At 37.9% G+C, this 15690-nt stretch overlaps 1 protein-coding gene across 1 annotated transcript in view; it reads left to right on the forward strand.

The window, feature by feature from the left end:
• ANOS1 (anosmin 1) overlaps window positions 1-15690 on the forward strand; it is a 129399-nt gene that overhangs the window by 60981 nt on the left and 52728 nt on the right. Inside the window, exons 3-4 of the mRNA XM_042810190.1 lie at window positions 8573-8635; window positions 11707-11929. Coding sequence (XP_042666124.1) covers window positions 8573-8635; window positions 11707-11929 — 286 coding nt within the window. The remainder of the gene's footprint in view (window positions 1-8572; window positions 8636-11706; window positions 11930-15690) is intronic.

Genomic DNA, 15690 nt, shown 5'->3' on the forward strand with positions numbered 1-15690 from the left:
TTGGAAGATCTGTAACTCACATTCTGCATAGTTTGGTGAACTAGAGATTTTGGCAATCTCTTCTGTGACAGTGATAATGCTATATGCAGAGATAATTTACATTTATTTACAGCACAGTGCTTGGAATTAAAATTGTTTAATGGTGTTTAGAAATGTAATTAAAAATATTTCAGTTTTAATACCATTCTGAGATGGATAAGTGAGTGAGTGTTGTTCATATCTTTTGAGATTCAATTTCAAGATGCCAGATAGATTTTTACCATGTAGGTTTATATTTAGCATATTTTAGGAATATAGGTACTTTACCATCTTTTTGTTAAACTAACTAAATAAATTAATTAGCTAAAGCAGTTGATGTGTTGTAAGTTCAGTATTCCTCCTGGAGATTGTATACTTTATCTTATTAGCTAAGAATTATTAAAAATAATATATATTTAATGATGTGTTTTGGATCTCTGTTGTACAGCTTTTGCTAGTGTTTTCTTAGTAGATCTAAAAAATACTACCAGGAAGTACATCTCTCTTTCTCCTCGAGTAAGGCTAGTATTGCCTCCTACTTCTTGATATTAGCACTCAACATAAAATGCTGTGTTCTCACAACTTAACCCCTATTACTTCAATGCTAAATAGTTCTATATGAGGTCAGCATGAAACCTGGTTTTCATTGAAAACCAGCTCTTTGATTAGCAATACTTTCAGACCATATCAGCTGGGTTCCCAGTGTACTTGATAATATCATTGAATGACCCTAACTGTAACTAATTTAATTAAGACTTGATCCTTGAATACAAAATCACTCCTTTTCACCAAATCGTGATGCTCAGTGACCTATGGTAGTGGAAAATAGGCAACACAGACAGGGAACCTTTCTCTATCATTTAACACATTTGTTGTTCAGTTACAAGGAAAAATATATTACTCGTGTAATTCTCATGAGAATCTCTTTAACAGAGAGTAACTCCAGGTAGTCATATGCAGCTGGTATTTTACACCAAAGAATAGGTTTCACAGTTGTTCCTCCTAGGGTCTCAGAGTTTTAAAGATACTTAAGCCTCTTCTTGTCTATATTAAGTGTAACTGAGTTTTAGAATCTAAAACACTAAGTTTCTAGAAAGTTGATGACCAGTGTTCTAGTGGCTCAGTGTACTGATAAAGGAGGGGAGGCAAAGACACAGAGGAGCAATAGACAGGTTCAGCTTGAAATGGATCTTAGAAAATGCTCAGAGGCTTCTTGACCAGCATGTATCAACATACAAGATAATATGACAGCTGCGTATTCTGAAATTGAACATTCCTCTTTGGGCTTATGGATTTTTTTGGGGATGAGGAACCAACCAAAAAATTAGTACATCTCTGCTTCTAGCAGATTGTTTTAAATAAAAGAAGAGAGAAATTGGAGGAGAGGAGGCTCAGGGGAGACCTTATTGCTTTCTATAACTACCTGAAGGGAGATTGTAGTGAGCTGGGGGTCGGCCTCTTCTCTCATGTAACTGGTGATAGGACAAGAGGGAATGGCTTCAAGCTGTGCCAGTGGAGATTTAGGCTGTACGTCAGGAAATATTACTTTTCTGAAAGAGTGGTCAGGCACTGGAATGGGCTGCCCAGGGAGGTGGTGGTCACCGGCCCTGGAGGTGTTAAAGAAACATTTGGATTTTGTGTTGAGGGACGTGATTTAGTGAGTACTATTGGTGATAGGTGGATGGTTGGACTGGATGATCTTGAAGGTCTTTTCCAACCTTGGTGATTCTGTGGTAAGATAGATGTGTAGAGGAGTCCTGATCTGATAGGATATACAAGCACCTGAGAGCCAAGTGACTCATAGCAGGCACCTAATGACCAATAGAGGTGTTCACAAACTTGAGTTTGATATTTTAATACCATAAATGGAGTCTTAGAATCAACCAAATCATAAAGCATGGCTTTTGGAGACCTCTGAGAATGATCCAGATTGGAAATGAGAAAATTCATGGTTTTTTGCACCGTGAATTGGATTCACCTACCTATCTCTGCAGGAATTCTCACTGCAAGTGCCTGAAATTCTTGTTGCGTACCTATCTACCCAAGTTTTTCATTTTGCAATATTCATTGTGAAACAGGGCCACAGCTGTGTGTTCTAACACTGATCAAAAATTTAAACTGGAGGTAAAAATAAAATACAGCAAAGCAGAACAAACAAGAATCTTTAAATTGATATTTCTAACTCTGGTTTCATAATGAAAGATTTATTTCTTCATTTCAGTTTGCAGAATTCAAGTACGATGTTTCGAGTCCATAGAAGGAAAACACCTACCTTAGATTTATGAGGAAATTCATTTTTACGGGAAATTTAAGAAAAAAATGTTTAAGTAAACTTTTGAAAAGTGATTTTAAAAAACATATGTATATTCCAAAGGTATGGGGGCACACTCCTTCAGGTTACTTCTTTGGTCTCATCTCAGGATACTTTTCTTAAGTTACATTGCAAATTGTTGAAGAGTTGTGATTCTTACATGCTTTTATGGGTAATAATATATTTTCCTATTCTGCTGAATTATTTCCTTATGGGAATAGCGTACAGAATTACAAAATATCCTTTTAAGTACATAAGTACTATGGCTGACTCATATCAAGTGTTGCAGTGCTGGAATTTGATAATCTAATTTGGACTTCAATTCAAATAGTAATAAAAGGAATGGTATTTCTTGTTAGCATCAATAAATGAGGTATGCGTCGTCTAGGAAAGGAATGTGTGAGTACTACTGTTGGGAAACAAGTGAGACTGTTTCTTGCTTTTTTTTTTTTTTTAATTGTATTTTTAATTCATGTGCCTTTCTTTCCTAATTTGAAGTATTCCTGATACTTCTTTTCCATTGTATCATGCAAAATATTTCCAGTAAGCAAATCCTGTATCACGCTTTTGTTAAATCCTTGATTCCAAGAATGTTCTCCACTCAATGCCTTACAGTAAAAACACATTTTTTTATAGAATTTGTCTTCGTGATTTGACAGGTCCTTAGGAGACTGATTATTAACTGATCTATAGTAATAATGATATATGCATGTGTATGTGTATGTGCTTATGTTGCACAGACAGATTTTGAAGGTTGACCAATAGTGAGTTCTTAGGTCTGCTCCTATTACTTGCGGCTCTTGTTTAGCAGTGGTCTGAATGCAGAATGCAAGCCTGGACCTCCGGGTACAGGTGCTTTAGGAGGATTTGGCCTATCAAGGTGAGTGTCGCTTACACCCATTATCTTCTTCCATTATCTAGCCCATGTGCAAGAGAGAAATAACTCCTATTATTTCCTGTTATATTCCAGGGGAGCTTTGGTTAGGTCTTTGCTGAATTACACTCAAGATATTAGAAAAGTAATACCCCAATTTTGTATTTTAAGATGAATTTTTACTGTGCAGTGACAGCTACCTGTCAAAAAAACTGTCAATGTGTTCTCAATATTCATCTTAGTGCTTGCTGTGGCTAGGTGGGCTAAAAATGATGCAGATCCATAGTAGAGGAAGAAATGTTTTGCTTCAGTATGATGCAGAGCACTGAAAGTGTATGTTCTGCAGTAGGTCAAAAGAGGTAATTCTCATTATGTTTGGCACTGGTGCAGCCTAACCTTGAACGTTATGTGCAGCAGTTCTAGGCTCTACAATATAACAGGGGTGTTAAGGTCCTTGAAAACACCCAGTTGAGAGCAACAAAAGGGATGGAAGGCATGTACTGTGAGGAGGAGCAAAGGGCACCTGAAATGTCTAGTATGGAGAAAGCAGAGAGGTGACCTCCTTGCTCTCTGCAGCTCCCTGAGGAAAGGAAAAGGAGAGGAAGGTGCTGGGCTCTTCTCCTGCGTACGGTAGATACACTGCAAGGGAACTACAGAAGAGTGCACCAGAGGAGGTTCAGACTGGACATTAGAAGAAATTTCTTTACTGTAAGAGCGGTCTAACAATGAAACAGGCTTTCTAGAGAGGTGATCAATCCCCCATGCCTATCAGTGTTCAAGAGGCAGCTGGGTAACGCCCTCATCAACACGCTTTAACCTTTGGCTATCCCTAAAGTGAACAATTGGCAATTGGACTTGGTGATCTCTGTAGATTCCTTTCAATTGTTCTGTTCTATTTTGTTTTCCTCTTCTTTCCTCTTTGTTCCAAACGATCCTAGTGCAGGGTTTCTGACAACATTGGTGTCTGGTAGCAACTCTTCTCCAACTTACAGAATGACACCGCTCCACTGAAGCTGGGCAATTGGTGTATGGATCAGCTCACAGTGCTAGGCTAAGACCAGTGCTCTGAGGAGACTTCATGTAACAGGAATGTGAAGCAAATATGAAAGATTTTTTGTTTATATGTAATTAGGTGTATACTCTAATCAGCACTTACTAATCTTACAATGAAGGCCTTATGGATAGATGCATTATCAGAATATTCTGAGAACAGTCAGATGGCAGGATACCATTCAGGTCTTGTTTATTTTGTATGACTTCCCTTTGGAATGTCTGAGCTGAGGTGCACATCAGTTGTGCCGTTCAAAAAACCAGGAGGTGCTGGACTCCAGGCGAATATCTTGGGCAGTCCTACCTGTTTACTGAACAAAGCAGCAGTCAGTCAAAACACCGAACACTGAAGCCTACTTACACTGTAGATAAAGACATTGTTGTAGAAACAAATAGAACAGTTCCCCTAAAGTGCACAGCATTTTGATATTTCCTTCCAGGCATGCTGAACATTTTGCTCCACAGCCTGCAAGGAGGGTAGTCCAACAATGCAGTTTAGCAGGAACTTGTGCCTGATTCTCATCTCAAGCTTGTGGCAAGATTGTGGATATACTGATTTGGATACAGTCAGTGTGGCTGCATAGCTGTGAGAAAAGAATTAGGAGAAGGTAAGAGTATAGAAATCGTGACAAGCCCTGGGAAATACTGATAGAGTCCCAGCATGATCAAAATGTTGCCCATTCTATTTTTACACCGCTTATATCTCTGTAAATTGGTATTAAATCTATCAGACAATCAGAACAGCTGTAAAATTGTAATGATGATGGAATGGCGCTCAAATGTACAATAACTGCTACAAGACAAACAATACTCCAGAATTAATTAAACTTACTGACTTCAGTGTCATTTTATAATGTATCCTTCTAATTACTTTGTGTGTAGTACATTGTGAATTTTGAAGAGCTAAAAGTTGGGTCTTAATATCGCTATGTGTATTTATAGAATCATAGAATGGCTTGGGTTGGAAGGGACCTTAAAGACCATCTAGTTCCAGCCCTCATGCTCTGGCAGGGTGGCCAACCACTAGATCAAGTTGCCCTGGTCCTCATCCAACCTGGCCTCCAGGGATGGGGCATCTACAACTTCTCTGGGCAACTGTTCCAGTGCTTTACCACCATCTCAGTGAAAAACTTCCCCCTAACATCTAATCTGAATCTCCTTCTTTTAGTTTAAAACCATTCCCCCCTGTCCGATCACTATCAAACCATGTAAGAAGTCAGTCTCCCTCATTACTATAATTATAGAATCATAGAACAGAATCATAGGATGGCTTGGGTTGGAAGGGACACACAGAATCTCAGAATGGCCAGGGTTGGAAGAGACCTGAAGGATCATGAATCTCCAATCCCCCTGCCACAGGCAGGGCCACCAACCTCCACATTCAATACTAGACCAGGCTGCCCAGGGCCCCATCCAGTCTGGCCTTGAACACTTCCAGGGATGGGGCATCCACAACCACTCTGGGCAGCCTGTTCCAGCACCTCACCACTCTCTCTGTAAAGAATTTCCCCCTGACATCCAACCTAAACCTTCCCTCCCTCAACTTAAAGCCATTTCCCCTTGTCCTGCAGTTCTCAACCCTTTTAAAGAGTTGATTCCCCTCCTGTTTGTAGGCTCCCTTTAGGTATTGAAATGCTGCAATGAGGTCACCTCACAGCCTTCTCTTCTCCAGGCTGAACAAGCCCAGCACCCTCCTCCTGTCTTCGCAGGGGAGGTGCTCCAGTCCCCTGATCATCTTCATGCCCCTTCTCTGGACCCTCCCCGACAGCTCCCTGTCTTTCTTGTACTGGGGGCTCCAGACCGGGACGCAGTACTCCAGATGGGGCCTCACAAGAGCAGAGCAGAGGGGGACAATCACCTCCCTCAAGGAAGACCTCAAGGATCATCAAGTTCCAACGTCCCCTTCTGCAGACAGGGAAGCGAACTACTGGATCAAGTACTAGATCAGAGTCCGTGACAGGGGGACAGCAGACCCACTGGCCCAAAAAGGAGGGAAATGGAATGAAAGGGAAAAAAAACAGTGGCAGTGATCTGAGAAGGAAAACAAACTTAGTTTACTAACTACAATAGCGAAAGTACAAGTTAGCTGGGATTGAATCTAATAAATCAAGTAAATGAGAGAGTTTTCTGAAAACCAGAGTTCTTATTCTGTTCCACCAGAGAGCAAAGAGAGATAGTCTTATGACTTCCAGGGAGTTTTATTTTTCCCTCTCCCCACAAGATGGAAATGAAAAAACAGAGTCTTCTGGAAGCTGTGATTCATTCTTCTCTTCCAGGACTGAAGCTGCAGCATTAACTCTTTAACTGCCAGTACACTGTATGTTGTTGTGATGTGGAACATCAATAATAAATCACAAAGCCATGATAATCAGGTAGCTCCTAAGCCCCATTCAACCTGGCCTTGAACACGGGGCATCTACAACCTCTCTGGGCAACTTGTTCCATCACTTCACCTCTCTCTCAGTGTAAAACTTTCCCTGACTTCTAATAAAAACCTTCCCTCCTTTAGTTTTAAACCATTTCCTCTTGTCCTATCACTGTCTACCCAAAGAACCCTTATACAATGAGGTCTTACTAGAGCCTTCTTTTCTCCATGCTAAACAAGCCCAGCTCCCACTACCTTTCTTCATAGGAGAGGTGCTCTGGCACTCTGATAATTCTTGTGGCCCTCCTCTGGACCCACTCCAGCAACTCCATGTCTTTCTTCTGCTAGGGCCCCAAACCTGGATGCAGTACTCCAGATGGGGCCTCACAAGGGCAAAGCAGAGGGAGACAATCACCTTTCTTGCCCTAGTGGCCATCCCTCTTTTTATACAGCCCAGGATACAGATGGCCTTCTGGGCTGCATGTGCACACTGCTGGCTCTTGTCCAAATTTTCACCAGAACACCCAAGTCCTTCTCTGTAGGGCTGCTCACAAGGAATTCTTCTCCCAGTCTGTACACATATTGGGATTGCCCTGACCCAAGTATACTTGGCTTTATTTAATCTCATTAGGTTCTCATGGGCCCACTTCTCAAGCTTGTCCAGGTCCCTTTAGATGGTATCTCTTCCTTTTATTGTAACAGCTGCACCACTCAGCCTGGTATTGGCCAAGCTGAGTTGTACCTTACTGATGGTGCACTTAATTCCACCATTTGTGTTATTGGTAATGATGTTGAAGAGCATCGGTCCCATGGTAGACTACTGCAGGACACCACATGTCACTGGCCTATACCTGTACACAGAGCAGAGAGAAAATGTATTTTGCATTCGTAAACTATGTAACCTGTATGACTATTGGTTTTATGTTTTTAGACTTTGTCACTAGAAAGAAAGATGTTTATCTTCTAAAAAAATGATGTTTTTAGCGCATTAATGATACAAGAGAATAGCTGTTCTGAAATATAGTGTGTATGTGTTTGTACTTGTTTTTGATTAACAAAAATGTAAATACTTCCAGTTTAATTCTATGTATAAGAGAAACAAATAATACGAACACGTGTCAGATTCTGAGAATTGCATGTCATAGGCCTTTCCTTTTGGTGTGGTAATTATCTTTCAAGTATTACCAGAAAGAACAAATGCTACTAACTTCCAACAATGTGTTTTTTTTTTTTTTTTTTTTTTTTCCAAGATCGTTTACTTAACTGGATGGAAGTTTAAATTTATGTTTCAGCTGCAGTAAGTTTTTTTTATGTTGAGAAGTTTGACTCAGGTTTTAGAGTTTGAATCTCAGATTTGCAGTGTTTGAATCTGAACTCTATATATCCATTGTAGTAGAGACTGAAGGTGAAAAAATGATAATGTGGTACTTGAAATAAAGTGATTTTGCTAACAGACCAGTGAACATTGTCTATTTATACAGAAATAGTGGCTAAATCTCTGCTGAGTTTACTCTATAGCTTGCTGAAATAGTTTCTCCCATGGGAAGGCAATGTCCCCATCTAATTTTTAGGCTGATCAGAAAGGAGATTTAAGTTTTTGTAGTTTAGAGTAGTACTCTTGACATTGCTCTGTGATCCAATGACATGATGTTAAATGTTATTAGGACCTAGACTCAGTAATGCAGAAAATAGGATGGCATATAAATAAGAAGAGCAATTGTCTTGTACTGTAAGAAGCACTGAAAATGTTTCTTGTAATCTCAACAGAGTTTGGCATGCCCTTGCTCTGACACCATGGCTCAATGACACAATCTTATCCTCAGGAGAAGTGGATTTTTAAAGCCTGTTATTAACTTCCTATGGGCCACACAAACAATCAGAGAACAAACTGGGGTCATTTGTAGATGTTTATTTCTTTCTCTTCTTGACACTTTCCCCTCTTGACTCTTCCTAGTGCCTGGAGCCCTGCAAAGAATCCTGGGACTTGAAGAAAAACCATTGCCAAAGCTTCTGTGAGGTATGTCAGCCCAAGGGCATTCATTCTCACTTTCTTCCAGCTGCCTCTTTCACTTACAGTATTAGAGGTGTGAGCTTTAAGGAGACAGCTAACAAACATGGGATGTTTATAGCATTTTCTTTTGTTTTTATGGACACTTGTAATGATGTAGCCATAATATGTCTGAGGGAAAAAAAAGGTTTTTTTTACACTCACGTAATATCTCTGAGAAGGTGCTGTTAAATACCTCCTTTATTTCTCCCACATACCTTTTCCCTTTTCTGGACATGTTTAAGAAAAGGTTTTTTTTTCTTTTTTCATTTTTTTTTAAGGATAAAAACATCACAAATGTGAAAATCCTTGTGCAAGATAGCTAGGAAAAAGGATGGCATTTCATTTGCGAAGATCAGTCTGATTTTAACTGGATTCAGCAGAAAGGCATCAAAATTCATAATTATTCAGAAACAAGTCTTTTCTGAAGGAAACTGTTTCTGCACAGCATTTCAGAATAACCTTGTGAATAAACAAGCATAGATCAGTTAAACTAGTACAAAATGGGCGATAGTTGGATTGGTTTTGAAGCAACCTTAACTGGCTTTTAGTACGAAGTAAAACACCAGCTCAGTAGAAGGTTGCTTTATTATATAGATATATCTTTATTCAAATCAATTAAAGTGTGCATTTATTAAGATTTTCAGCTTGTCTTACAAAAACGGAATTGACCTTAACTGATATACTCAACTGATTGGTTTATCATGTTCTTCATCACTGTGAATGCTCTTTTGCAGATGGAAAAACATGTCTTGTTTAAACAGTTTTAAATATCTTGATTAGGAAATGTTGTCATTTCAACTAAAAGCGTAAATTTTAGATCCAAATAGCTACATGTAAGTAAGGATCAAAAGAATGCTAATCTATTTAGTTATATTAGAAGAACAAATTAAAATTTCTCATTAAAATCAAGTTCTTTCACTGGAATCAGTTGCTGCTTCCTTATATAACAAAATTCTGGAGAAGTGTAATAAAGCAGTTTTAGCGTGTGTAATTTATGTCATCCTCATATATCACTTCCTACTCAGGCTGTTTCCAGATATGGATGTAAAAATGTATAAATTTGGTTTAAAAGGAAAACATTTGTAGAACACTGTTCTATTGTAGTTAAAAACAGTGAGCATCCTTCTTTGATTAGTGTTTTGTGGTTGAAACTAAATTTAGAACTTCAAAGGCCAGTAATGAAGAGCAGCACATTTAGCAGCTAACTGAAAAATGAGCTGTGAAATAGGGTGAGGAAGAGAAGCCTTGAGGATGTATTATGCCTCAGGGAGCTGTAAAGTTTTTAATTAAGTAGCTGCAAATTTGTGATGTTTTAGGATTTGAAATTTGCTTGACACACACACAGATCATTTTCCTTTATTTCTTTCAAGCTCATGTAAGCTCCTTAGACATTATCTGAATGTATTAAGACAGACTGTTTTCATTTGAGAAAACTAAACTTTGAGAATAAATTCATCTTTATTTACTTTGTATAAAAACTTCAGCTTTGTATTTCTCATGGTCTGTTGTTGTGTATAAGTCCTTATCTAGGTAATGTATGCTACTGTTAAAGTAACCTTCACATGAAGAAGAGAAGGAAACATTTTGCCTGTCTCCTTTGTTTTCCAAAAGTTTAATTTCCTTCTGGTTTCTTAAGACACGGTGAAATCAGGTATGGTCAGCATGAGTGCATATCCAAGGAACACTGGGGTGACTAGGAGAGAAAAGGGGACTGCTTATTTTGGCAGTCATTGCAGTAGTTATACTGTGTCACTAAAATATATGAAGAGTTTGATTCAAAAATTTTGTACTACTCTATAGGACAATATGTGAGAGGCATGTTAGTGGCACATTCTGGATTCTGGAGCATAAACTGACACATACTCAGGGAGGCCTCACATGGGCCTCCTTATACTTAACACTGTTTCTCATTTTGCCACAAATTGCAAGCAGTATAAATTAAAAAAGTAAAATTTGAATATGGAAGATAGCAACAAAGTTGCAGAAATTACATGAATGGGTTTATGGAGAGTAGGTTGTAAACTTGGATAACCCCTGTTATGCAGTTTAACTACCTACAGTTTCACTGGTCTCTTTGAGGGAATTGCCATATCTGGTTATACACCAAACTAAATCAAGAACCAGCTAAAAGAGGAGGTGGAATCCCTGTGTTGTACACAGTGTTCTCCATGGGCTTCTAGATGCTGTTTCTAATACAGCTGGAAAAAAAATTGTCAAATGGCTGAAGTAGTAGTGCACATACTGTAAAACGTATCTGCTTTGAAACAGTGTCTCCTATAGCTAGGAGCTGATTTCTCCAAGAGGTAGCATTTATTTGAGCTTTAATTAATTTAAAGTATTTAAGCTCTGTTCCCAGTTTTTTGCAGGGGAGTTGGACTAGATGACCTTTAAAGGTCCCTTCTAACTCTAAGTAGATTCTGTGATTCTATGATTCTATTTTGATCTGTATTTTCTGCTGATCTTTTTATCAGAAATTTTATTCCAGTTCTATGAGTAATTATTACTATGTTACCAAGAAAATAAAGATGTCCTTCTTTTAACCAACTCAGTTCAGACAGTGCAAGGAAGCAAGATTTCACTTATTTTCCTAGCATGGTGTTACATCAGATATTGTGGATAGAGTTCATGAAATAAGAAGGGAGGAATGTGGAGCAGTCAAAAAAAAAAAAACCAAACAAAACAACAACAAAAAAAAACATCTGACCATTGCTTGCCCTTTGTTTTGAGATTTTAAAAAATCTGTTATTGAGCAAGTTTGTAGCTAGGCAATGTGAGGAAAACAAGAAAAATCTGGCAGATGTAAACAGCTTTATTCCATTAAAGATGGTGATCATACTTGAGGGAATTTGTGTTTGTGCACTTGGAATGCTTTTTTAGAGGGGACTTGAATATACAAATCTTCAGGGGTAGTCTTGCAAAAGATGAAAATCTGAAATTATCTTTGGAGGTCTTGGGAAATGTACAACATTTTTTCTTGTTTTTTTTCTTCCTCTTGAAAACTTTTTTATAATTCTTTTGTTCTTTTGTTTTTCCTTTAGCCTCTTTTCCCCAAGAAGAATTATGAATGCCTAACTAGCTGTGAATTCCTTAAATACATCCTGTCAGTGAAGCAAGGGGACTGCCCAGCACCTGAAAAGGCCAGTGGTTTTGCAGCTGCCTGCGTTGAAAGCTGTGAAGCTGATAGTGAATGCTCTGGAGTGAAGAAATGCTGTTCCAACGGATGTGGTCACACATGCCAAGTTCCCAAGAACCTGTACAAAGGTAGAAATTATTATTAACATGTACTTATACCGGGCTAATAACTTCAGACCATAGTAAAATCTCTTAGAGAACTAGGACTTTCATTTCACAGGAATTTGTATGGAGAAGACATGGAGGAAGGTTCTATTGGAGGTGTGACTGGACGCATAAATCATGGAAAGACAAAGAAAAATGCTGTTCCAGTTTCTGATTTGTTTTTTCTGCCTTATGAAGGCCATATCTGGAAATCTGTGGAATGTAAGCATATGGCTATTATGCAGAACAAACTTGCCAGTTTAGGTGAAATCTCACTTAATTTGATGCAGATGAGAGAGAATGCACCAGGAAAATATTTAACAATAAATAGTTCAAGTCCTATTAATCACAAATGACATTTATGATTACGAGCCAAAAAGATAGCACTACTGAATAGGAATTGTGTGGTAACAAAGCCAAAGAACAAATCAGTGTAATGTATTTGGAGTTGGTGTACTTAACAGCCTAGATAAAGCCTACATATATATTACTGCATTATTTAAATTTAAGGCACCATGAATTATTCAAAAAGTTTTTATTTGTCTGGAGTCCTGAGATTCTGTCCTTGCCATCCATCAGCAAGAGCATAGAGATTTAGGAAAGATTTGTGCTTATACAACCTCCAGATTTTAATTTGTTATGTTTATTTTTAAAAAGCTTTATGTATGAAATAGTTTTAAAACATGCTTCTAACACAAAGCAATGACCATTTGTGAAAGAAATTTTCTTGCTAAATGGAGTTGGAACATTTTGTTAGAAATCCATTCTTCTTACTTTAGTGATAAAAAATAAATACTAATCAGGTATGCTGCTGATAGCTTGGGCTCTCCCTGGAGAGAGCAATCAGCAGAACTCTGGACTAAATTTCAGGCTTAGGTCTGAATCCAGTCTTATTTCCATCTGCCGATCTCCAGTTGTTTGCAACACTGAAAACACAGGATGAATGTTTGGATGAGGTCAGAGTTGTTGACCTTTCCTGGCATACAAACCTGCTAACAGTACTTGAAATAGAGCAGGGGCTATCATGATTTTGCGTATGTTTGATTACAACAAATATCAGGCCTGTTTTGATGTTGGAAGTCAAATATGTGAAGGAGATGGTGATTTGTTTTTAAGTTAATTCTTTTAACTGAAATGTTAATGCATATTTTTAAATGTCCCTACTGATGAGAATGCATGTCATAAATAATATACTTTGACTTTTGTATCCTGAGTTTGAATGTACAACACTGGCCATCAACACTGTCATATTTACTTACATAAGTGGAGAAAATTTGATATAGATGTCATTGAGTTTGAGTAAGCATGAAACAAATCAAAACACTACTTGAAGTAGTTTGAATGGCAAACGATACTGTGATTCAGATTTCCAGTATAGAAGGGAAATTCTTTCAAGGGACATCAGAGCAGCCCTGTCAAACTATAAGGAATTAATATACTCTCATCCACATTTAAAATGAAAATTATTTAAATGGACTGTTTACTTATTTCTGTCATTTTCTTGAGACTATTGAACGGAGCAGTAAACTCAGCATTTGTATTGCGTGTGTAATTAATGGTTTGCATGGGCAGGGTACATTCTACAATCACTAAATGATGCTGCGAAGCATTCCAGTAAATATGGCAGCCAAAGAAGGTGAAAGCAAAACTAGCAGCAAGTGAAACAAGTGAAACAAGATGACACATTTTTTTGGAGGGGGACACAAATATCATGCACTGTATAACTGCACACTGCGCAGTCTGCTTTTGCTTGGCCTAATTATGTAGTAGCAGAATTAACCTTCTCTAGCATTCTATCACCTATCTGCAGGAGGTGCTTTCTTGTAAGAACATATATTTTTTGCAGAGGAAGGTCAAACCCAATACAGTACTGCCTTCTCAGCTGATGAATTCAGCTAATTAGCCTCTTCAACTTGTCTTTCTGCAACAAAGAACAAATAGAAGCTGAACAGGCTTGTTATTCATTTCCTCCAAGGGTAAATGACCTTACTGTCACTAAAAAGCAAACTCTGCAAGCATGACTGAGATCTAGTGAACACATCTAGTACTTATTCTTACCATTTTGACAGCACTCACAGCTAGAAAGTGAACTCAGATTGAATCTAAGAGTCTGCAGAAGTTGATAGAGTTAATCAAGTTCTAGAGATGAAAGTTACAACAATGGATATAAAATACCTGATATAACTGGGCGTGCCCTCTAGTACTGAGTGTAAAAGCCAAATCCTAAAAGGATAGCAGGGTAAGTATGCTTACACCAAAGCTGTATGTTGACAGTGTTTTTGGGCTTGACTGTATTTGTTTTCCTTTTTTTTTTTTTTTAATTGGCTTGTATTCAATAATGATCAAGTTGTCCGTATCACCGCATTTTTCTCATCTCTGTTAGGAGTGGTATTACTGCTCAGTTACACAATCTTCAATTTTATTTTATTTTGTTTTTTTTTCCTTTGCTGGAGATATGAAATGTTTTCTCTCACTCTTCTATTATCTGCCCCATCCACCTCCTTTGTGTTGTCTCAATTAGTAAAGGACTTCAGAAAATTTTTCTGCTTTTCCATTGCCTACTTAATTTTTTTTTTCTATTTGGAGATAATTCTATCTAAATATCTAAGGTTAACTTGGTATTCTATGGATATAAATGAGAGGAATATCTCTGCTTAGAAATAAGATCATATAAAACCATAGAACAAAAAGAAAGAGAAATTATTGTCCAGTGCTTGATCACAGTGGCTTTGTCTAACACCCACATGTTCATCTCCAAGTAAGGGCATGAACATTTATCTTTTTTTCCACACTTATCTGGTTACAGCTGAATAGTTACCCATCACCTTTTTCCTTTTCAGAAGTAAGTGGTTTCTCCAATGTGATAATGTCTCAACTTCAGTGAAATTTTCACAATCTCTTTTGATCAGAGTTTCAGGGTCCGTACTGTCTAATCCAGCCTAATTAATTTTGTCTGAAATGTGTTAGGGAGTAATCCCTACAGCAGACCAAAATGCAGACATGAGCAAAATGAGTTATAAAGAGAAGATCATGATGTTTAAAAGCTAAGATGGTATGGCAGTGTCATAATAGGACAGCTGGAGCCAGAACTGTCATCCATAGTTTAAAAGTTTTTTCATGGTTAACAAAAAATAATTGCATATTTAAAAAAATTTGCACAGCTTTAGAGGTGCTTATCTTTGCGTCTTTGAACAACTGTATTGTGTTTAGAATTGTATTGATGCCATGAATGAGGCTTTTACTGTCTGAAACCATTCTATGAAAGCTTTTGGAATTCCTGGAAAATCAACATTTAAAGTACAGATTCTTATGATAGAAGGGTATACAAGTATTTTTGGTAGCACAGAGTCATATGAATGTTTTGAAATACACCTTTTCTAAGTACTTTTTTTTTTGTGGTGGTGGGCTTTGGTGCTGTACACATATAGCAATCAGTGGTTTAAATTCTTTAAACACTACTTTGAAGGACTAATTTGTCCCAGCACAATGAAAGGGTTAGCCATTTGCATAATAAAGAGCACACTGAAGAGTGATTGGATCTACACATCCGGGTATGAAATTGATGATGCTGGTTCTACAGAAGTTTCAGAATGCACTTGTGTGATGCTCTAGTTTGTGCTGCTGAAATCCATCTGCACACAATTACATGACAGCAGAAAGGCTGAGTTACTTGCAGTCAAGCAAATCCAACTGCCCCTAATGCAGAGCAGATGGAATTTTCTTAACATGCAAATTGTAGGATTATT

The sequence above is a fragment of the Centrocercus urophasianus genome, unplaced genomic scaffold, assembly GCF_019232065.1.
Source record: "Centrocercus urophasianus isolate 14NV4802_14NV808 unplaced genomic scaffold, USGS_Curo_1.0 seq_12, whole genome shotgun sequence".
Classification (NCBI taxonomy): Eukaryota; Metazoa; Chordata; class Aves; order Galliformes; family Phasianidae; genus Centrocercus; species Centrocercus urophasianus.